A 25,360-nucleotide genomic window follows, 5' to 3' on the forward strand; every position below is an offset into this window, starting at 1 on the left:
CATCCTATAACGTTGCCATGTTGAAAGTCACTGAGCTTTTCAGTAAGGCCATTCTACTGCCAATGTTTGTCTATGAAGATTGCATGGCCGTGTGCTCGACTTTATACACCTGTCAGCAACAGGTGTTGCCGAATCCACTAATTTGAAGGGGTGTCCACATACTTTTGTCTGTATATAGAGTGTATATGTTCTCTGTGTTGAGGAAGAGTTTGAGTGGAGGGATATTGTGGTGCTGTTGAAGTGATGAGTTTTCTCATGTCTCTTTTCTGACAAATAATGGAGATTTTAAAACACCTCTGATCTCAGCATACAGTATATATTTTCACACCTACACTATCAGTTACTGCCTGTTTACTTCTGCCAGTGTATTACTTGATATTTTGTGCTTTGTTGGAACACATACTAGAGCTTTTATTTGTGACGTTAACATGTCTGTCTTTCCTCAGAATGGTGTGTTGCTCAGGACCGTGCTGGACCCAGTGACTGGAGACCTGTCTGATACTCGTACTCGGTACTTGGGGTCGCGACCTGTGAAGCTTTTCCGCGTCAGGATGCAGGGACAGGAAGCTGTAAGTGAAATCCTATTAGTTGGTATGTTTTTGCAGCTTTATGGAGCTGAAACATAACATTGAGGCTGTGTGTATTTGTATCCTCTCTGACCTCTCCATCTCCTTCAGGTGTTGGCCATGTCTAGTCGCTCCTGGCTGAGTTATTCCTACCAGTCCCGATTCCATCTGACGCCCCTGTCCTATGAGACGCTGGAATATGCCTCTGGCTTCGCCTCTGAACAGTGTCCAGAGGGCATTGTGGCAATCTCCACCAACACCCTGAGGTACACACACAAACACAGAGAGAACTAAAGTAAACACATCTACACTGAGTGTACAAAACATTAGGAACACATGCTCTTTCCATGACATAAACTGACCAGGTGAATCCAGGTGAAAGCTATGATCCCTTATTGACGTCACTTGTTAATCCACTTCAATCAGTGTAGATGAAGGGGAGGAGACAGGTCAAAGAAGGATATTTAACTTCTTGCGGATCAGTGGGACGCTACCGTCCCATTTCAACACCTTCCGGTGAAATTGCACAGCGCCAAATTCAAATTAAATTACTATGAATATTTAACTTTCATCATTTACATTACATTTACGTCATTTAGCAGACGCTCTTATCCACTTCATCACAAGTGCAATACATCAAAATAAAGCTTAACTTGTTGTTAATCCATCCAGCCGTGTCAGATTTCAACAAGGCTTTATGGCGAAAGCAAACCATGCGATTATCTGAAGACAGCACACAAATGCATAACAAATCATTTTCAACCAGGGAGTTGCGACACGAAAGTCAGAAATAGCGATGTAATATATGCCTTATTTCTTCTGTTGGCACTCCAAAAGGTCCCACTTACATAACAAATAGTCCTTTTGTTCGATTAAGTCCTTCTTTATATCCATAAAAACTCAGTTTAGCTGGCGCGCTTCAGTCAATAATCCACTCGGTTTCCCTCCTTCAAAATGCATACAAAATGAATCCCAAACGTTACCAATAAACTTATCCAAACAAGTCAATCAACGTTTATAATCAAACAATAGGTACCCTAATACGCAAATAAACGATACAATTTAAGACGTTGAATCGTTATTGTCTTTACCGGAGATAAACAAAAAGAACGCACTGTCTCGGCCATGCGCTTTGAAACACTACAGCCAAAATGGGAGCCACTTAGAAAAACTAACTTCTCCCTCATTTTTCTTTAAACCAGCCTGAAACTCTTTCTAAAGACTGTTGACATCTAGTGGAAGCCCTAGGAACTGCAATTTGGGAGGGTTTCGCCTTATAATAAAAATGCCAGCCATTGAAATCAGCGGTAGGCTGAATTTCTTTTTTTTTTGGGATGGTTTGTCCTCGGGGTTTCGCCTGCCATTTCAGTTCTGTTATACTCACAGACATTATTTTAACAGTTGATAGAAACGTTAGTGTTTTCTATCCAAATCTACCAATATGCATATCCTAGCTTCTGGGCCTGAGTAGCAGGCAGTTTACTTTGGGCACGCTTTTCATCCGGACGTCAAAATACCACCCCCTATCCCAAAGAAGTTAAGCCTTGAGACATGGATTGTGTATGTGTGTCATTCAGAGGGTGAATGGGCAAGACACAATATTTAAGTGCCTTTGAATGGGTTATGGTAGTAGGTGCCAGGTGCACTGGTTTGTGTCATGTGGTTTATCTCTCAAAGGACATCCAGCCAACTTGACACAACTGTGGAAAGCATTGGAATCAACATGGTCCAGCATCCCTGTGGAATGCTTTTGCCACCTTGTAGAGTCCATACCCAGACAAATTGAGGCTGTTCTGAGGGCAAAAAGTAGGGCAACTCAATATTAGGAAGGTATTCTTATTGTTTTGTGTACACTCAGTGTCTATTGAGGAAATGTATTCATTGACAAGGCTTGAAGGTAGAGCAGTTATGCTGTTGAAGTGATGAGTCTTCATGTCTCTTCTCTGACAAACCAATGGAGAGAGTGTAAACATCTCTGATCTCAGCATATTCACAGATCACATCTAATTTTCTCTCATTCACCCTCAACCATCCTCATTCTCAATTATAATGCTGATATTTATCTTATGAGGGATATGTCCCATTTACTTTTTGAAATGTTATTTCCGTTCCCATTATGGCTGAGTTGTGGCATGGCACACTTGTTACGTGGTACACATCTTCTGACACTGCCTTTGTTTCCCTCTTAGGATTCTGGCCTTGGAGAAGCTGGGTGCCGTGTTCAACCAGGTGGCCTTCCCCCTGCAGTACACACCTCGCAAGTTTGTCATTCACCCAGAGACAAACAACCTGATACTCATAGAGACTGATCACAATGCCTACACAGAGGCCACCAAGGCCCAGCGCAAGCAGCAGATGGCAGAGGTATGGTTCTGTTCTGACTGAGAGAGGGAGAGGGCTGAGGCTACGTGTTGTACACCCAGGCTGTGTAGATTGTGTGGGCTGATATTATGAAAGCGTAGATATAAGTTAGGCAAAACTTCCATGTAAATAATTGACAATTGTTTTTTTTATAGCACTTTTCTAAAACCCGAAGAGGCTTAATTGAAGGCAGGGTTTGAGGCGAGGGGTTTTATGCTGTTGACGTGATGAGTTTCTCATGTCTCTTCTCTGACAGAATAATGGAGAGAGCTTTAAACATCTCTGATCTCAGCATGTATACAGAGATTACACACAGTGTAGAGATTGACATGGGGAATTAGACTAATACTTTGCTTACACTTATGTAGATATCTCTCACCCCCTCCTCCCTACTTTTCTTTCTCTCTGTTTGTAACTGACGCTGACACCACTTCTGTGTTGTTCCCTTCTATAGGAGATGGTTGAGGCAGCTGGTGAGGATGAGAGGGAGCTGGCAGCAGAGATGGCTGCTGCCTTCCTCAATGAGAACTTGCCAGAGGCCATCTTTGGGGCGCCCAAGGCCGGGTCTGGCCAGTGGGCCTCTCTGGTGCGTCTGGTCAACCCCATCCAGGGAACCACTCTGGACCTTGTCCAACTGGAGCAGAATGAGGCTGCCTTCAGGTGAGGACAGGATGGATGAATGGAAAAGAGCTCCCCAGCTTGTAGTCCTAAAAAAACAAAATGAATGAATTCTGGTTCCTTTAGCCATTCCTATGGGGGAAATTATTGGAGAAAGAATGGGGTTTGGGATAAATGCCAAAATAAGGTCAGATCTTATACGTTTTGTTCTATGAGATAATGTTATGGCCCTATAAAGTCAGCGCTGCAAAAAAAGCAGACGGAATCACAGAATCCTGGCATTTAAACGGAATTCAACAACATACATTTTTTTTATTGAAGTTAATAGGAAATCAACTTATGAAAATGAATTAGCTCAAGTTAAACATAAGACGTGAACAAAATGCATCATGAACCATATACGAGTAAAGTCATATTGTATAAAATATTTTTTTTACAACGTCTGTGATGGATGCAGTCAAATAATTTGTTTGTTTGACATGGTGGGAACTTTTGTGAAACAAAAATCATGTGGGAAATGGCAGTGGAAACGCCTTTATGCGCAAATATTGATGTAATAACCATATCAAAGTACATTTGGAGTCATGCGATGATATGTTGTGTGGTCCTCCCACTACCACTTGGGAAACCATGCAGTTTATTAGGCTACAAATGCATTAAGTTATGATAAACTTCACAGGGTGGTGAAAGTGCACAGTGTCGAGCTTGATGCTTCTTTCCAAAAAATATTGAGGGTCTTATTCTGGTGACATGATGATCGATGCTTGGCTGCCATTTGACAAATAAAAATGTTGTTGCTCCTATCCCTGGTAATCTGCTGTTGCAAAAGCAGCAGCTACTCTTCACACAAAACATGAAGCATGACATAATACAGAACATTAATATACAAGAACAGCTCAAGGACAGAACTACATCAATAAAAATGTTAAATAAAAGGCACACGTAGCCTACATATCAACACCAATACACACACAAACTATCTAGATCAAATAGGGGAGAGGTGTTGTGCCGTGGGGTGTTGCTTTATCTGTTTTTTGAAACCAGGTTTGCTTTTCATTTAAGCAATATGAGATGGGAGTTCCATACAATAATGGCTCTGTATAATACTGTACGCTTTCTTGAATTTGTTCTGGATTTGGGGACTGTGAAAAGACCCCTGGTGGCATGTCTGGTAGGGTAAGTGTGTGTCAGAGCTGTGTGTAAATTGTCTATGTTAACAATTTGGGATTTAACACAATGTTTCTTATAAAAAGAAGATGCAGTCAGTCTTTCCTCAACTCTTAGCCAAGAGAGACTGGCATGCGTAGTGTTTATATCCGCATTCAGATTACAATGAAGAGCAAGACGTGCCGCTCTGTTCTGGGCCAGCTGTAGCTTAAACAACTTCGGGATCGGTGTCCCTTCCACGGGGCGGTTGAGCTAACGTAGGCTAATGCGATTAGCATGTGGTTGTAAGTAACAAGAAAATTTCCCAGGACATAGACATATCTTATATTGGCAGAAAGCTTAAATTCTTGTTAATGTAACTGCACTGTCCAATTTACAGTAGCTATTACAGTGAAATAATACCATGCTATTGTTTGAGGAGAGTGCACAATTTTGAACATGAAAAGTTAATAATAAACAAATTAGGCACATTTGGGCAGTATCGATACAAAATTTAGAACAGAAATGCAATGGTTCATTGGATCAGTCTACAACTTTGCACATACACTGATGCCATCTAGTGGCCAAAATCTATGCTCCACCTGGGCTGGAATAATACATTTTGGCCTTTCTCTTGCATTTCAAAGATGATGGTACAAAAAAAAGACTAAATATATATTTTTTTCTTTGTATTATCTTTTACCAGATCTATTGTGTTATATTCTCCAACATTAATTTTACATTTCCACAAACGTCAAAGTGTTTTCTTTCAAATGGTACCAAGAATATGCATATCCTTGCCTCGCCTGAGCTACAGGCAGTTAGATTTGGGTATGTCATTTTAGGTGAAAATTGGGGGAAAAAGGGTTTTAAGAGGTTTTAACTAGGTCTTTCCTTGCAGCACTCGACCACACGACTGGACAATAGTCAAGATAAGACAAAACTAGAGCTTGCAGGACTTGCTTTTTTGAATGAATAACCTCGTCATGTAGACTAGACAACCCGCACAACCTACCTGCGTTGCATCTGCCAGCTGTTAGCTTGAGCACAGATGCCGAGACCAGAGTGGCACATTTTATATTTAACTGACAAAAATGCGATGAAAAAGCATTGAACTTTAGATTTTATTCGGTGCATGAAAACTTACGAGAAAGTATGTTTTGTGGGTACACACTGATTTGTATCCACAACAAGTCCATTTGGTGGAAATGTGGATTCTATAATATTTGCATGAAAATCGCCAATTGGATAGAAACCTAGCTACTGATTCATATTTTCCTGGAACTTCCTGAAGCAGCACAGGAATGCCTGTCTGTGTGCTGCTGGCAGATGGAAATAATTTCCCAAAAACCTTATCAATTACATGTTAACTACAAATTAACATTGATTTATGTATGCGTACATGACAGAATGCGTATTTGCATCAATCAAGTGGCAATTTATTTTGAGAACTCTGCAATCACATGAGCGCTACAGAAACGCTGCTACCCAAACAAGGTTTCTGGCTAGTGCACACTTGCATTAAAGGATAACTGCACTCACATTTCTACATTTCTTAGAGTTTTCCCAGACCACAAAAGTGGACTCCTGATGTGGTTAAAGCATTGTTGTGGACTTAGAACATCCAATTGAGTTGTTTTTCTATTAAACAGGTGTGATTTTGAGCGCAAAAACCTGGGAGAAACAGAAACCTGGAAAAGCCAAATCGGGGGGAAAAAACTACAAACAGAATCAGGCAAAAAAATATAACTGATTTAATAACGCCCTATAATATCAGTCAGATTACATGACCTGTGCTTGTTTTGATTTACATACATGTTTCAAAATGTACAAGTGACGTTTGCTGATGAAGATCTTATAGAACAAAATGTATAACATCTCCTAAACCTGTGTTTAACACAATCCTTATTTTCGGTGTTTGTCCCCCAAAAAACATACTTTTACATTTTAGTCATTTAGCAGATGCTCTTATCCAGAGCGACTTACAGTAGTGAATGCATACATTTCATTTAATGCATTTCTCTTTTTTTAAAAATTATTATTATTTTTTCTGGCCCCCCGTGAGAATCGAACCCACAACCCTGGTGTTGCACACACCATGCTGGCGTTGCAAACACCATGCTCTACCAACTGAGCCACAGCTTTGGCCATCAAGCCATAGCGGAGTTAGCCTGTGTTAGTGCCAACGTAAAGACGTTATTGCTCTCTGTAGGGAGATGTTATTATTGGCTCTGCTGGTTTTCCTGTTCAGATTACCAGCTCTTATGCAATTACACAGAGACATTTTAGGTCATTTAAGGCAAGGTTTGAGGAGAGTGAAGTTGTGCTATTGAAGTGATGAATTTTCATGTCTCTTGATTTAGTAAAAATGGAAGATGCTTTAAACACCTCTAATCTTAGCATTTAACACAGTTCACATGCAAAAGGTAGAGATTGACACAGGGAATAACACTTATCCCTTCCTGCTCTCCTACTTTCCCTTTGTGTTCTGTCCCTGCAGTGTGACTGTTTGTCGATTTGCCAGCGGAGGTGAGGACTGGTATGTGCTGGTGGGGGTGGCCCGGGACATGATCCTTAACCCTCGCTCTGTGGGAGGCGGTTTTATCTACACCTATCGGCTGGGAGGGGGAGGGGACAAACTGGAGTTTATGCACAAGGTGAGTGAGTGACAGAGGATATGACTAATCCAGTGGTTTCCTGGTCTTGTTGACCACAGCTGTGTGCACAGGAATTTCCCGGCTGTTATTTCTGAATGGTCATAATTGCCATTTGAGAGTCAGAGTACTCTTTCTTGTTTCCACCCCTCCCCTTTACCCAACTCCCTGAGGGACAATGGTGACTTTGTTGACGCATTCTGACTTTCTGCCCCTTTTCCATTCTCAGCGGGTCTTATCAGTATTCTAGGCTTTACATTTTTTGTTTAACCATTTAACCTCTCTAGTACATGTGGGACGAACTCGTCCCACCTACGTAACAGCCACTGAAATCCAGTGGCGCGATTTTTGAATCGTTAGAAATGCTATAACTTCAATTTCTCAAACATATGACTATTTCACAGCTATTTAAAGACAAGAATCTCGTTAATCTAACCCCACTGTCCGATTTCAAAAAGGCTTTACAACAAAAGCAAAACATTAGATTATGTCAGCAGAGTACCCAGCCAGAAATAATCACACAGCCATTTTTCAAGCTAGCATATCATGTCACATAAACCCAAACCACAGCTAAATGCAGCACTAACCTTTTATAATCTTCATCAGATGACACACCTAGGACATTGTGTTATACAATACATGCATGTCTGTTCAATCAAGTTCATATTTATATCAAAAACCAGCTTTTTACATTAGCATGTGACGTTCAGAAAAAGCATAACCACCGCAAACTTCCGGTGAATTTACTAACAGTTTGCTAAATTACTCACGATAAACGTTCACAAAAAGCATAACAATTATTTTAAGAATTATAGATACATTACCCCTCTATGCACTCGATATGTCCGATTTTAAAATAGCTTTTCGGATGAAGCACATTTTGCAATAATCTAAGTACATAGCCCGGCATTACAGGGCTAGCTATTTAGATACCCACCCAGGTCAGCATCCACCAAAATCACATTTCCTATAAGAAAGATGTTCTTACCTTGCTTGTTCTTCATCAGAATACACTGCCAGGACTTCTACTTCAATAACAAATGTTGGTTTGGTCCCAAATAATCCATCGTTATGTTCCAACAGCGACGTTTTGTTCGTGAGTTCTAGAATGCTTTTTCGCGGTGTCGCGCATGGCGCATTGGCGTGTCAAAAATGTCTAAATATTCCATTACCGTACTTCGAAGCATGTCAACCGCTGTTTAAAACCAATTTTTATGCCATTTATGTCATAGAGAAGTGTTAATATTCCGACCGGGAGTATGCATTGAGCCTAAACAGCCGAATAAAATTTCTCCTCAGAAGCGACTCATGCACGCGCATCATTGAAAGGTCCTCCGAGCATCCACTTACAAAAGGCGATAATATATTTCAACCTGAGGTTCCCTCGTAAACCTTCAGTTATTTCGCGGGCTCTGAGAGCCTATTGGAGCCCTGGGAATTGTCACGTTACAGCTAAGATCCTTACTTTTCAATAAAAAGAGGTAAGACGCACGACTCCTTGTCAGACAGGGTACTTCCTGCTTGAAGCCTTGTCAGGTTTTTGCCTGCCATAGGAGTTCTGTTATACTCACAGACACCATTCAAACAGTTTTAGAAAATTCAGAGTGTTTTCTATCCAAACCTGAACAATAATATGCATATTCTAGCTTCTGAGTTGGTGTAGGAGGCCGTTAAAAATGGGAACATATTTTTTCCAAAATTCTCAATACTGCCCCCTATACCAAACAGGTTAACCAGGAAAAACCTTTATTTAACCAGGCAAGTCAACTAAGAACAAATTCTCATTCAAAACAATTTGGCCCGCATCCATGGCCTGCCAGAACAGCTTCAATGCGCCTTGGCATAGATTCTACAAGTGGATCTAAACCATGCCAGGAAAATGCACCCCACACCATAACATATACTTTGTATCCCTCGTTTACTGAAGTGTTTCATTTGTTTGGGCAGTTACCGGTATGTCTACATTCGGGTAGGCCGCAGTTTGGGCAGCATGCGTGTCAAATATACAGCTTGTTGCGTTGTGGCCATAGACACGCAATCCATAGAAGGGTTTTGTAACCTCTTACCCTGGCAATTTGACTGTTAAATTGATAGAAACAATAGCAATGGATGCTAGTCTGACTTGAATGTGAACTGACATCTAGGGTTGTAAAGGGTCTGAAATGTTCAATGGGATGTTAAGCCCTGGAATTTGGGGAACTTTGCTTAAATTCATCATAAAGTTAGCTTATAACAGTGAATCTTTTTTTGTGGGATACACAAGGCAATTCTAGGTCTTGTTGCATATTTTGGTTTAACTACCCCCACTTCAATGGAATTGCAACCCTCTGCAAGCACAGTGCATTCTTCCATCACATGTACAGCTGATTCTCAAGATCTTGCACACTAATGAGATGCTACTGAGCCCACACTACTACACTGTCTGAGCCAAGGACTACATGGTTTCTGGTAAGTTTTGAATATATTTTATGACATATATGATTTTTTGTTAACCTCCCTGGGCAAGTCAACAGCCAGTGGAATCGCGTGGCGCGAAATACAAATACCTCAAATGCTATAACTTCAATTTCTCAAACATATGACTATTTTACATCATTTTAAAGACAAGACTCTCGTTAATCTAACCACATTGTCCGATTTCAAAAAGGCTTTACAGCGAAAGCAAAATATTAGATTGTCATGAGAGTACCTTGCCAAAAATAATCACAGCCATTTTCAAAGCAAGCATATATGTCACAAAAACCAAAACCACAGCTAAATGCAGCACTAACCTTTGATGATCTTCATCAGATGACACTCCTAGGACATTATGTTATACAATACATGCATGTTTTGTTCAATCAAGTTCATATTTATATCAAAAACCAGCTATTTACATTAGCATGTGATGTTCAGAACTAGCATACCCACCGCAAACTTCCGGTGAATTTACTAAATTACTCATGATAAACGTTCACAAAATACATAACAATTATTTTAAGAATTATAGATACAGACCTCCTTTATGCAATCGCGGTGTCAGATTTTAAAATAGCTTTTCGGTGAAAGCACATTTTGCAATATTCTGAGTAGATATCACGGCTACCTAATTTGACACCCACCAAGTTTGGCCCTCACCAAACTCAGATTTACTATAATGAAAAATTGGATTACCTTTACTGTTCTTCATCAGAATGCACTCCCAGGACCTCTACTTCAACAACAAATGATGTTTTGGTTCGAAATAATACATAGTTATATTGAAATAGCTCCGTTTTGTTCGTGCATTCAGGTCAGTATCCGAAGGGTGACGCGCGAGCGCAAAAATATTTCATTACCGTACTTCAAAGCATGTCAAACGCTGTTAAAAATCAATTTATGTTATTTTACTCGTAAAATAGCGATAATATTCCAACCGGGCGACGTTGTATTCTTTCAAAGAGAGAAAGAAAAACATGGAGAATTCACATGAACGCGCATCTCCAGTGTCACTGTTCTCAGCCTGACCACTCACAAAATCTCCTGCTGTTTTTCGCCCAGAGACTGGAGAGACGTCATTCCACTTTCTGGTGCCTTCTGAGAACCAATGGAAGCCTTAGAAAATGTCACGTTACAGCAGAGATGCTGTATTTTTGATAGAGATGCCACAGAAGGAGAACAAATTGTCAGACAGGGCACTTCCTGTATGGAATCTTCTCAGGTTTTGGCCTGCCATATGAGTTCTGTTATATTCACAGACACCATTCAAACAGTTTTAGAAACTTTAGTGTTTCCTATCCAAATCTACTAATTTATATGCATATTCTCGTTTCTGGGCAAGAGTAGTAACCAGTTTAAATCGGGTACGTTTTTTTATCCGGCCGTGCAAATACTGCCCCCTAGCCCCAACAGGTTAACTAGTAAATAGTAGCCTACAGCAAAGTGTTTAAATCATTTCCAACTTGTTAACAATTTCTGCTAGTTAGTTTTTGCAACCATATGGGTTTTAGCTTGCTTGAGCCTGCCAACTGAGGACTGTTAAATAACCTGTTTCCATGTTTCATTTAAAAAATGTTTCTTACAAAGGAGTTGATTAATCTAACTTCTTAACTATTTGTCTGTACATGGAATTGTTTTTGGGGTTTTACCATTTTTTCCCTAATCTTTACAGGAAAATGCCACGGGCACTATCTGATGTGTGGAGACATTTCACTGCAGCTAATGTAGAAGGAAAATCTATGTACATTTGCAAATACTGTGCCAAATCATATGTGAAGAATGCAACAAAGATGCCGAATCAAATGGCCAAGTACATACATTTCCCTCAGCGCTCATAACAAGCAACCTCTGACAAAAGTCCCTCTACTTATATTTGAGGTGAAAATGATAAATCGGACACCTTATCGATAGCAACAGCTCATGGTCCTTGAATTCTTTTGACTCAATGGAGGAATGTGGTCAGGGAAATGATGAATGTCTTGCTCAAGCTGTATATGCATCTGGTTCACCTCTGATGCTCACAGGCAATGTGTATTGGAAGAGATTTCTGAATGTTCTTCGCCCAGCATATACCCCTCCAACCAGACATGCTTTATCTACTCATTTGCTGGATGCAGAGTTCAAGCAAATCATAGAGATTCGAATGTTCGTGGGCAAGGAATAATTAACTACATCTCCACCCCTCAACCAGTATTCTACAAGAGCACAGACACAAGGGACAACAGACACACCGGTCTCTACATTGCAGATGAGCTAAAGGCAGTCATCAATGACCTTGGACCACAGAAGGTATTTGCCATGGTCACAGACAATGCTGCGAACATGAAGGCTGCTTGGTCTAAAGTGGAGGAGTCCTACCCTCACATCACACCCCTTGGCTGTGCTGCTCATGCATTGAATCTGCTCCTCAAGGACATCATGGCACTGAAAACAATGGATACACTACAAGAGAGCCAAGGAAATGGTTAGATATGTGAAGTTATAGCAGCAATCTGCCTCACCAAGCAAAGTGAGAAGAATAAGAGCACCACATTGAAGCTGCCCAGCAACACCCATTGGGGTGGTGTTGTCATCATGTTTGACAGTCTCCTGGAGGGGAAGGTGTTTCCAAGAAATGGCCATATCACAGTCTGCCGATATGGACAGCCCCATCAAGAGGATCCTCCTGGATGATGTATTTTGGGAGAGAGTGGTAAGCAGCCTGAAACTCCTGAAACCTATAGCAGTAGCCATTGCACGAATTGAGGAAGACATGCCATCCTGTCTGATGTTCAGACACTGCTTGCAGATGTAAGAGAAGAAATCTGTACTGCCCCGCCCACTTCACTGTTGCTCCATGCAGAGGAAACTGCAGTTCTGAAATGCATCAAAAAGCGTGAAGACTTCTGCCTGAAGCCCGTACACGCCTTCGCGTACATTTTGGACCCCAAGTATGCTGGCAAGAGCATCCTGTCTGGTGCAGAGATCAACAAGGCCTATGGTGTCATCATTACCATGTCTCGCCACCTTGGCCTGGATGAGGGCAAGGTTCTTGGCAGTCTGGCAAAGTACACTTCCAAGCAAGGGCTTTGGGATGGAGATGCCATATTGCAGTCGTGCCAACATATCTCATCAGCCACTTTCTGGATCTGAGGCTCTTTCCCGTTGCCTCCATCATCCTCCAAATCCCACCAACATCAGCCGCCTCAGAGCGCAACTGGTCCTTGTTTGGGAACACACAGCAAAGCACGCAACAGGCTGACCAATACAAGGGTTGACAAATTGGTGGCCATCTGTGCAAATTTGAGGCTTTTTGAGGCTCAACAACAAGCCATTCTCAACAAGGTTGGAAAGTGACAGTAAAGATGAGGCCTCAGTCAGATGTTCAAGAGGTGGACATTGAGGAGGTCCGGGGACAAGACATGGAAGCCTGAGAGGAAGACAACCAAAGCTTTAGTATCTAGACTATCATTTTACAGATGTATGTTGAAAATGTTTTTGGAGATGCGATGGATCAGTGAGGATCATTCAATATTCCCTTTTGTTGTTCAGTGAAATCATCCCATGTGATGAGTCAACTAATTTAATTCAAGTTCAAATCTAAATAGTTTTTTATTTTGGAAGGATTTAATCATTTGCAATTGTCTACTTATGATAAGGTAAAATGTTTGTTTCTGTCCCCATATGATATGGTAAATTTATCCAATGGTAAATTTATCCAATGCAAAAAAAACGATTTAAATGGTATTAATATTAATTTGCATATATTTCTGTTAATTCCCATATATTCCCATTAATTCCAATGGAAAGTTTCCACCTGAGTATTCCCCAAAATGTGCAACCCTACTGCCATCTATGGATTATATTTCTAATGTTGGTTGCAGCTGTCGGTTTATCCTTGTGCAGATTTAAAAATACAATCGTGGGAAAAATGTACGGTTGTTAAAAGCAAATGCCTACAACTGAAAAGAGAAGACTTATCTGTCTGTAGAACCAATGAAAACAATTTTTAGCTAACCGCAGCACCGTTTTTCAAAGTACCTCATCTTGAGATAGGCTGTTGCCACGACGAGCGCTTCGGCCATCACCGTGAGTAGCCTATGGCTTCATCATTAGGTGAGTGTGTGCCACTTGAAATTGTATTTAGTAGCCTACTGTAGCCTATGATATACAGTGGGCTCCAAATGTACTGGCACCCCTGACTGGCAATGCACAAACAATACTTTAAAAAATATAAACAATATAATTATAGAGAAACTCAAAATACCAACATGTGAGAAATACTGTACTTTATTAATGTTTCAATGGAACCCACCAAAATCATATAATTATTTAATACAAAATACATTTCACCAAAATCAAGGTTTCATAATTATTGGCACTCCTCATTTAGCACTTAGTGCAACCACCTCTGGCAGGGATAACAGCATGGTCTTTTCCTGTTATGTTTGACAAGGTTAAGGAACACATTTGGAGGGATTTTGGACCATTCCTCTATGCAGATCCTTTCAAGATTCTTCACATTCTTGGGTTTGCGCTTATCAACTGCCCTCTTCAACTCAGCCCACAGGTTTTCGATTGGATGGAGGTCCGGCGACCGAGATGGCCATAGCAGAACATTGATTTTGTTGTCACAGAATCAATTCTGTGTGGTTCTTGAGGTCTGTTTTGGGTCATTGTCTTGTTGGAAAGTCCACATACGGCCAAGTCCCAGCCATCTGGCAGAGGCAACCAGATTGTCAACCAAAATTGCCTGATACTTGGTGGAATTCATTATGCCATCAATCTTAACCAGTGCCTCTGGACCTCTGGAATTAAAACAGCCCCAAAACATCACTGACCCACCACCATATTTCACCGTGGGTAGGAGGTGCCTCTCCTTGTATGCATCTCTGTTTCGACGCCAAACATGCCGATGCTGTATCTGACCAAAACGTTCAATTTTGGTCTCATCTGACCAGAGCACCTTCTTCCAGTCATAATTTAAATGACATTTGGCAAACTCCAAGCGCTTGCGTCTGTGTCTTGGGGTCATTAAGGGCTTTCTTCTGGCAACCCTTCCAAAGAGCCTGTGGTTGTGGAGGTGGCGTCTGATGGTGCTTTTTTAAACCTGGCGACCCCAAGACGCCACCAAGGCCTGCAATTCTTTTACAGTGATTCTTGGGAATTTTGTTGTTTCTTTCACGAACCTCCTCCCTATCCTGGGGGGCAAAATGCATTTGCGTCCTCTACCCGTGAGTCTTTCAACTGTTCCATATCTTTTGAATTTTCTAATAATTGCCCTGACAGAGCTCAGTGGTATATTCAATCGTTTGTGGATCTTGTTGTAGCCATTACCAGACTTATGAAGGTCTACGACCATCTGTCTCTTTTGAACTGCCAGTTCTTTTCTTTTCTTCATGGTGTTGGATGACAAAGGAATATTGCATGCGTGTTACCTCATTTTTATACCCTAGTGAAAAAGGAAGTGATGTAATGGCTCAATATAGTTCCTTAACACTTAGATAAACTTAAATAAGTGGAATATAATTCCTGGTTTAATTTTGGTCGATGTTATTTACAATAATATTTAAGCGTGTCATTAATTGTGAAACCTTGATTTGGAGGACATAGATTTTTCATTAAATCAATAAATGATTTTGGTGGGTTCCATTGAAACATTAATAAAGTACAGTATTTTTCACATGTTGGTATTTTGAGTTTCTCTATAATTATATTGTTTATTTTTTTAGGTATTGTTTGTGCATTGCCAGTCAGGGGTGCCAGTCATTTTGGAGCCCACTGTATATCATGTATACTGTATATTTCTTCGTAATATTGTACAATCTGTGTGTCGCTTTATTGCCCTGGGCTATTGTTTGAATTCAAGACCAGATTGATCGCAGTTTGTCAGTCGGAGTAGCCAGTCGTTTGATCATTTGTGTGGTATTAAAAAAATATAAAGCTAATGTCTTCTGTCATGGGAATGATGTAGAATTACGTGAAATCAGTTTTTAAAGGGTTTACATTTTTCGGGCCCTGCTAAATTATGTTACCCATGTGTGGAAATCCAAAATAATAATCTGCTCAACTGTAGCCTACATTAAATGTAGGATTTACAAGCAGGTATAAATTGACAGCTGAGTCATCTATTTTCTGAAACTACAGCCGGATGCGCTGCTATTGTGTGTCCTGTTTACCGCATCCAGCGGAGGGAAATTGTACAGACCCATACCACAGTCCTCGCTAGGCTATTAAAAGTTTGCAGCCTGGCTTCTATTTTTAAAGCTTGACAACGAATTACAAAAAAAAAAAAATGCAACAAAACAGCATGCGGAGGAGAACCAAGCATGCCTATTACAGCAACATTTGAGCAGTAGCCTTTTTGTAACAACAAACAGGCAAAGTTTTAGGTTGTAGTTATTATAGGAATTATAGGACTTTCTCTCTGTACGATTTGTATTTCATATACCTTTGACTATTGGATGTTCTTATAGGCACTTTAATATTGCCAGTGTAACAGTATAGCTCTCCTCGCTCCTACCTGGGCTCAAACCAGGAACACATCGACAGCAGCCACCCTCGAAGCAGCGTTACCCATGTAGAGCAAGGGGGAAAAACTACTCCAAGTCTCAGAGCGAGTGACGTTTGAAACGCTATTAGCGCGCACCCGGCTAACTAGCTAGCCATTTGACATCGGTTACACCAGCCTAATCTTGGGAGTTGACAGGCTTGAAGTCATAAACAGTGCAATGCATTGCGAAGAGCTGCTGGCAATCGCACGAAAGTGCTGTTTGAATGAACGCTTACGAGCCTGCTGCTGCCTACCATCGCTCAGTCAGACTGCTCTACCAAATCATAGACTTAATTATAACATAATAACACACAGAAATACGAGCCTTAGGTCATTAATATGGTTGAATCTGGAAACTATCATCTCGAAAACAAAACGTTTTTCCTGTCAGTGAAATATGGAACCGTTCTGTTCGGGTGGCATCCCTTAAGTCTAAACATTCCTGTTACATTGCACAACCTTCAATGTCATGTCATAATTACTTAACATTCTGGCAAATTAGTTCAACAAGCCAGGCGGCCCAAACTGTTGCATATACCCTGACTCTGCGTGCAATGATGGCAAAATGACACAATTTCACCTGGTTAATATTGCCTGCTAACCTGGATTTCTTTTAGCTAAATATGCAGGTTTAAAAATATATACTTCTGTGTATTGATTTTAAGAAAGGCATTGATGTTTATGGTTGGGTACAGTCGTGCAACGATTGTGCTTTTTTCGCAAATGCGCTTTTGTTAAATCATCCCCCGTTAGGTGAAGTTGGCTGTCTTTGTTAGGAAGAAATAGTCTTCACACAGTTCGCAACAAGCCAGGCGGCCCAAACTGTTGCATATACCCTGACTCTGTTTGCAAGAGAAGTGACACATTTTCCCTAGTTAAAAGAAATTCATGTTAGCAGGCAATATTAACTAAATATGCAGGTTTAAAAATATATACTTGTGTATTGATTTTAAGAAAGGCATGGATGTTTATGGTTGGAGCAACGTGTACCTAAGCGATTATATGCAATGCAGGACAGGCTAGATAAACTAGTAATATCATCAACCATGTGTAGTTAACTAGTATTTATGATTGATTGATTGTTTTTTATAAGATAAGTGTAATGCTAGCTAGCAACTTACCTTGGCTTCTTACTGCATTCGCGTAACAGGCAGGCTCCTCGTGGAGTGCAATGGTGGTTAGAGCGTTGGACTAGTTAACCGTAAGGTTGCAAGATTGAATCCCCGAGCTGACAAGGTAAAAATCTGTCGTTCTGCCCCTGAACAAGGCAGTTAACCCACCGTTCCTAGGCCGTCGTTGAAAATAAGAATGTGTTCTTAACTGACTTGCCTAGTTAAATAATGGTCCAAAAAAAATAATCGAATAAAAAAAATAGTGTCCAAATCGGCGTCCAAAAATACCGATTTCCGATTATGAAAACTTGAAATCGGCCCTAATTAATCGTCCATTCCGATTAATCGGTCGACCTCTACTTTGCGCCCCAGTATTTCTACTTTGCACACTCATCTATTGTCAAATCTACCATTCCAATGTTTTAGATGCTATATTGTATTTACTTCGTCACCATGGCCTATTTATTGCCTTTACCTCCCTTATCTCACCTCATTTGTTCACATTGTATATAGACTTATTTTTCTACTGTGTTATTGACTGTATGTTTGTTTTACTCCATGTGTAACTCTGTTATGTGTTGAACTGCTTTGCTTTATCTTGACCAGGTCGCAGTTGTAAATGAGAACTTGTTCTCAACTTGCCTACCTGGTTAAATAAAGGTTAAATAAAAAAATAAATGCTTCAAAATTCACAAATTGGCTGACAAAGATTCTCATGGAACAAAATATGTATTAGATCTCTTAAGCCTGTGTTTACCACAGACATTATTTTCCGAAGGGTCATAATTGCCCTTTGAGAGTCAGAGTACCGTCATTCTTACCCTCCCCCTTTACCCAACTCCCTGAGGGACAATGGTGACTTTGTTGGAGCAGGCTGCCCTTTTTCCAGTCTGTGGGTCTTATCAGTATTCTAGAGTCAATTAAGAACAACATCTTATTTACGATGATGGCCTGGCAAGAGGCAAAATGTTGTGCTAAAGAGAGGATACTTAAAATGGCCTTATGTATAAGAATGTTTGGGCCTGCGTTTTGCTAGTGATGTCCACCCGACAGCACTGTCGATCACAATGGTGATTTGGACATCTCTGATTGTTGACAAAACGAAAGGCTGCATGATACAGAGTTAAGAGCCTTCAGTGTAGAGCAACACAGAGACAAAAGTACAACGAATCACCTATTTTCTGGCGGGAAAGAAAAAACTGCTTTGTGCCGGTAATAAAACCCAATACGCAGCTTGAGTTCTCTATATGGGTGATGAAGCTCAACTTCTCATCCACCCAAACTCAAAGAAATGTGTATACTTTGACATGCTCTGCAGAATGTCCTTTCAAGGTAGTATGTTACTGACCTTTACGATCAGTTGTTGACATGGTAAAGGAATGTTGTTTTGACAGACTCCAGTGGAGGACGTTCCTCTGGCAATCGCTCCGTTCCAGGGCCGTGTGCTGGTGGGCGTTGGCAAACTGCTGCGCATCTATGACCTGGGCAAGAAGAAGCTGCTCCGGAAGTGTGAGAACAAGGTGAGACGGGAGCCTGACGTTTCACACACACAAAAAAATACAAACACACAAGGATGTATAAACAACGATTGACTCTACTGTGTAAACACAAGACCAGACGGCGGTGTGGTAAGTGGCTGGTTAGGAAGGCTAACAAGCTCTCAGACCAGGAAGTGTCAAGGGGTCAGATTGATGCTCCTGCGACTGTCTTTGGTAATCGCACCACTTTACTTTTTCTGTTGTTACAAAGTGGGATTCAAATGGATATAACTGTCACTATTTGTAAACATTCTATACAGAGTACTCTGTCATAGTGCTCTTAATTCACTGGTATTTAGCTATGTTTTTTTGTCGATTGTAAGGCTGTAGCCACAGAATTCTCGTAGTTTTCAACCATCAATCACAACATTTTCAGCTGGCAAAATACAGCCAATGGTGAGCACGCTGCCTCTCACCACAGCTGCTTCAGCAAACGGCGTCAATCACTCCCCCACAGCTAGCAAGCTAGCACTCGTCGTGGAAATGGGGATGGCGGAATGTACATTTGGACCAATCCCTGTCAACCCATAAATTAAAACGTAGCTATGAAGCTCTACTTTGTAACCTGCTGTTTTTTTCCCTTTTCTCTGATTTAAAAATTCATTGATGTAGCCGAAATAAACTTTTGACCTTATTTCAGTCCAAGGATGTCCAATGACCGTGAAACAACCTCAGGACTTTCCAATACTTTTTAGCAATACAATATCACATCGATCTTCCTCTGGTAGGTTGACTAATACCTTCCACCAAGAGCAAATACCAACACCGATTTTTGCGGTTTTCACAAAAAGAGTTGAAAGTGCTTAGCACGGCACTTGCTTTACATTTGCAATCATGTCGTGTACGGTTTATAACTTACGGTATTAGTATTTTTAGACTTCGGTAACAACTGCCATATTTAATGTTTTTAAAATGTTTTATGACATTGACATTTAGTGAATTTATTTATGTCCATTTATGATGGTATTTGATGTTTCTGAATATTAATAGTTCTAAATATGCTTTGAGTAGTGCAAATTAATTGTAAGTTGTTTTTAATGGGCTTTCTTCATTCTGATTGCTTTATACTTTTCATCCAAACTTCACTGTCAGTTTTGATCCTATTATTTTAGGTTGACGTAGTCTTATTTGTAGAACAATGAATATAAATCCTCCTTTGTAGCCACAAACTCTGGTACTCGACCAGTGGTTACCATTTGCATAGTTATTTAATTCCAGCATTAACTTCAAGAATTGTAATCAGTTAATTTCCTGCAGTGGTTTATCATGTATACATTGTCACATTTCCTTTGTCTTAGTATGCCTCTTATTTATATCTTTATCAGAATAATCATTCTATTTGACCTCTATTAAATTTCAGTTTTTACTTTCGCAACGTGACGGCAGTATGACGTTTTCCAGGGGTCTCTACTCCCGAAGTTGTTGACTTGTTCTTGCAAGTTTGCTAGCTGTTCTCAGCTGAAGAGCAGTTTCTTACTGCTGATAAAATTGATGATTGCTATATTTTTTTTGCGTCATTAGTAGATTATTTAATGGAACAAATCATCTATCCACAGCATTGTGTGATAAAAGGCCACAGCAAAGATAAAAGGCCACAGCATCATCCATCCATTGTACCAAAGGACAATTTACCACTGTCCACCTCTTGTTTAGGTTCCAGACCTTCCAAATAAAATCCATATGGCAGGACAGAGGTGTTCAGTTGATGTCATCTGTCTCGTTTGCAGCATGTGCCCAACCTGGTGACTGGTATCCACACCATCGGTCAGCGGGTCATAGTGACTGATGTACAGGAGAGTCTGTTCTGGGTGCGCTACAAGCGCAACGAGAATCAGCTGATCATCTTCGCTGACGACACCCACCCTCGCTGGGTCACCACCGCCTGCCTGCTGGACTACGACACCATGGCTTCAGCCGACAAGTTTGGCAACATCAGCATTGTATGTGGTCGCTCTTTATTGTTCCTTTTTGACAAAGGTGTTAGGTATTATATTGGATACAACCTTTTCTCTAAAAGGAAGTGTTTGCCAGATGCGTCATACTAACAGTTTTATCCAATTTATGATATTTTAATGATGCCACAAACATCTTGAAGGCTTTCACACTTACATTTTGTACCCCCTCAGGTGCGCCTTCCCCCTAACACCAGTGACGATGTGGATGAGGACCCAACTGGGAACAAAGCATTGTGGGATAGAGGTCTGCTGAACGGAGCTTCTCAGAAGGTACAAGCTTTCTGCTCTTCTGTCACAGCATCACAGCTCTATAGAGACTAGTTGTCTGTCTCTCGCTCTGTGGATCACTGTTTGTCTTGGTGATGTTGTAGTTTGCCTCATCCGAGGCCAGACCTGCTCTCCAAATCTTGGCAGCTTTCCAGGCCAATTTGCTGTTAACCTGTTGAGGACAGACGTTCCGCTAGTGGAACCCCGTTCCGCCTGCGGAACCCCTAGCCAACAGCCAATGGCATCGCACGGCGCGAAATACAAAACCAACTAAATTAACACAATTCAATTTTCTCAAACAATCAACTATTTTACACCATTTTTTAAAGATAAGACTCTCATTAATCTAACCACATTGTCCGATTTCAAAAAGGCTTTACCGCGAAAGCAAAACATTAGATTGTTAGGAGAGTACATAGACACAAATAATCACAGCCATTTTCCAAGCAAGCATACATGTCACATAAACCCAAACCACAGCTAAATGCAGCACTAACCTTTGATCTTCATCAGATGACACTTCTAGGACATTATGTTATACAATACATGCATGTTTTGTTCAATCAAGTTCATATTTATATCAAAAACCAGCTTTTTACATTAGCATGTGATGTTCAGAACTAGCATACCCACCGCAAACTTCCGGTGAATTTACTAAATTACTCATGATAAACGTTCACAAAATACATAATTTTTTGAAGAATTATAGATGCAGAACTCCTTTATGCAATCGCGGTGTCAGATTTTAAAATAGCTTTTCGGCGAAAGCACATTTTGCAAAAATTTCAAATATTCCATTACCGTACTTAGAAGCATGTCAAACGCTGTTTAAAATACATTTTTATGTAATTTTTCTCGTAAAATAACGATAATATTCCAAGCGGGCAACGTTGTATTCATTCAAAGGCTGAAAGAAAAAAATGGAGTAGTCTCGTGAACGCGCATCTCCAGTCTCACTGTCCCCAGGCTGACCACTTACAAATTCTCCTGCTGTTCTTTGCCCAGAGACAGCAGACACCCCATTCTACTTTCTGGTGGCTTTAGAGAGCCAATGGAAGCCTTAGAAAATGTCACGTTACAGCACAGATGCTGTATTTTCGATAGAGATGCAGCAGAAGGACAACAAATTGTCAGACAGGGCACTTCCTGTATGGAATCTTCTCAGGTTTTGGCCTGCCATATGAGTTCTGTTATACTCACAGACACCATTCAAACAGTTTCAGAAACTTTAGAGTGTTTTCTATCCAAATCTACTAATTATATGCATATTCTAGTTTCTGGGCAGGAGTAGTAACTAGATTAAATCGGGTACGTTTTTTATCCGGCCGTGAAAATACTGCCACCTATCCTAAAGAAGTTAAATATGCTGTTTTCCTTTTAGCTGTTTATTGGAAGCTTTTAAGAGCTAGAAGATGTTTAGGTAGTCAGTGGGAAATTCCCTCCGCTTGGACTTATTGTGGGCAATTGGTAAAAAAAGGTGCATATAAGCAATGTTTTCTGGGTGTGTGTCATGGGTGAGAATTGCTCTGTAATGCCCTGTCTGCCTGACCCTGTACAATGTCTGTTCCCCTGTGTCAGGCTGAAGTGATCATGAACTACCACATTGGGGAGACGGTGCTGTCACTGCAGAAGACCACACTGATCCCCGGAGGCTCGGAATCTCTGGTCTACACAACTCTGTCTGGAGGCATCGGCATCCTGGTGCCCTTCACTTCCCACGAGGTACCTCACTCACTCACACACACAGTGTCTTCAGGAAGTATTCATACCGCTTGATTTACTCCACATTTTGTTGTTACAGCCTGAATTCAAAATTGATCAAATATTTTTTTTAAATCTCACCAATCTACACACAACACCCCATAATATTTAAGTGAAAATATGTTTTGAGAAAGTTTTGCAAATGTATTGATAATGAAATACCGATACTATTAGGTTAAAGAATCTGTCCGTACATCTTCTAGATAGAATTGGGATGAGTCATACAGTGCATTCGGAAAGTATTCAGACCCCTTGACCTTTCCCACATTTTGTTACATTTTAGCCTTATTCTAAAATTTATTAAATAAATTTTCCCCTTTATCAATCTACACACACTACCCCATAATGACAAAGCGAAAACAAGATTATAGAAAGTTTTGCTAAGGAATTATAAATAAAAAAACAAATGCTTTACTTGCATACGTATTCAGACCCTTTGCTATGAGACTCGAAATTGGGCTCAGGTGTATCTTGTTTTGATTGATCATCCTTGAGATGTTTCTAAAACTTGACTGGTCCACCTGTGGTAAATTCAATTGATTGGACATTGTTTGGAAAGGCACACACCTGTCTATACAAGGTCTCACAGTTGACTGTGCATGTCAAAGCAAAAACCAAGCCATGAGGTTGAAGGAATTGTCGTAGAGCTCAGAGACGACAGGTTTGTGTCCAGGCACAGATCTGGGAAAGGGTACCAAAAAATGTCTGCAGCATTGAAGGTCCCCAAGAACACCGTGGCCTCCATCATTCTTAAATGCAAGAAGTTTGGAACCACCAAGACTCTTCCTATAGCTGGTCGCCCAGCCAAACTGAGCAATCGGGGGAGGGCCTTGGTCAGGGAGGTTACCAAGAACCTGATGGTCACTCTGACATAGTTCCTCTGTTGAGATGGGAGAACCTTCCAGAAGGACAACCATCATCTCTGCAGCACTCCAACAAATAGGCCTTTATGGCAAAGTGGTCAGACGGAAGCCACTCCTCAGTAAAAGGCAGCCCACTTAGAGTTTGCCAAAAGGCACCTAAAGACTCTCAGACCATGTGAAACAAGATTCTCTGGTCTGATGAAACCAAGATTGAACTCTGGCCTGAATGCCAAGCGTCACGTCTGGAGGAAACCTGGCACCATCCTCACGGTGAAGCATGGTGGAGGCAGCATCATGCTGTGGGGATGTTTTTCAGCCGCAGGGACTGGGAGACTAGTCAGGATCAAGGGAAAGATGAATGGCGCAAAGTACAGAGAGATCCTTGATGAAAACCTTCTCCAAAGTGCTCAGGACCACGGACTGGGGCGAAGGTTCACCATCCAACAGGACAATAACCCTAAGCGCACAGCCAAGACAATGCAGGAGTGGCTTCGGGACAAGTCTCTGAATGTCCTTGAGTGGCAAAAGATTCTGTGGTCTAATGAGACAAAAATTTAACTCTTTGGCCTGAATGCAAAGTGCTTTGTCTGGCAGATCATCACTTGTCTAACACCATCCCTGCTGTGGGGCATGGTGGTGGCAGCATCATGCTATGGGGATGCTTTTCAGCGTCAGGGACTGGGAGACTGGTAAGGAACAATGAATAAAGCCAAATACAGACACATGATTGATGTGAACCTGCTTCATAGTGCAAACTACTGTAGACTGGTGAGAAGATTTACATTCCAACAGAATGACCCCCAAGCATACAGCCAAAGCAGTGCTGGAATGGCTTCAGAACAAGAATGTGAAAGTCGTTGTGTGGCCCCTGCCAAAGCCCAGACTTGAATACCATTGAAAATCTGTGGATCAACGTTAAGATTCCTGTTCAAATTGGAAATCCACATGAGAAAGGTTGCGGACCTCACGTGCATATTATCTGCAAATTCAGGAGGGTGAAGCCAGTAGGAGCTGGACGAGGATGGTCAGATAACTAGAAGAGGAAAAAAAAGTTATCTTGAAGATATATCTCTAGTAATTTGTGTCTTTCATTAAACAGTGCAATTAAAGCATCAGACAAGCTCAATGCAAATATAGTTGATTTGATTAAAACACAAGGTGTGTCTACAGTGCATTCGGAAAGTATTCAGACCCCTTGACTTTTTCCACCTTTTTTACGCTACACCCTTATTCTAAAATAGATTACATTAATTGTTTTCCTCATCAATCTACACACAATACCTCATAATGACGAAGCAAAAACAGGTTTTTAGAAATGTTTACTTATGTAAAAAAAAAATTATACATTTGTATTCAGACCCTTTGCTATGAGACTCGAAATTGAGCTCAGGTGCACCCTGATTCCATTGATCATCCTTGAGATGTTTCTACAACTTGATTGGAGTCCACCTGTTTTAAATTCAATTGATTGGACATGATTAGACAGTTGTATGCCTTTCCATGTGACCGACTGCCTCGATTCGGTCTTAT

General features: G+C 40.8%; 1 protein-coding gene across 2 annotated transcripts in view; it reads left to right on the top strand.

The window, feature by feature from the left end:
• The window catches only part of sf3b3 (splicing factor 3b, subunit 3), a 50,103-nt gene that overhangs the window by 20,625 nt on the left and 4,118 nt on the right, over positions 1-25,360 (top strand). For both annotated transcript variants that reach the window (XM_029757773.1, XM_029757774.1), the window contains exons 17-25: positions 447-569; positions 678-832; positions 2,756-2,930; positions 3,382-3,587; positions 7,192-7,348; positions 18,841-18,966; positions 20,712-20,924; positions 21,111-21,209; positions 22,785-22,928. In XM_029757773.1, coding sequence (XP_029613633.1) covers positions 447-569; positions 678-832; positions 2,756-2,930; positions 3,382-3,587; positions 7,192-7,348; positions 18,841-18,966; positions 20,712-20,924; positions 21,111-21,209; positions 22,785-22,928 — 1,398 coding nt within the window. The remainder of the gene's footprint in view (positions 1-446; positions 570-677; positions 833-2,755; positions 2,931-3,381; positions 3,588-7,191; positions 7,349-18,840; positions 18,967-20,711; positions 20,925-21,110; positions 21,210-22,784; positions 22,929-25,360) is intronic.

The sequence above is a fragment of the Salmo trutta genome, chromosome 7 (assembly GCF_901001165.1).
Source record: "Salmo trutta chromosome 7, fSalTru1.1, whole genome shotgun sequence".
NCBI lineage: Eukaryota > Metazoa > Chordata > Actinopteri > Salmoniformes > Salmonidae > Salmo > Salmo trutta.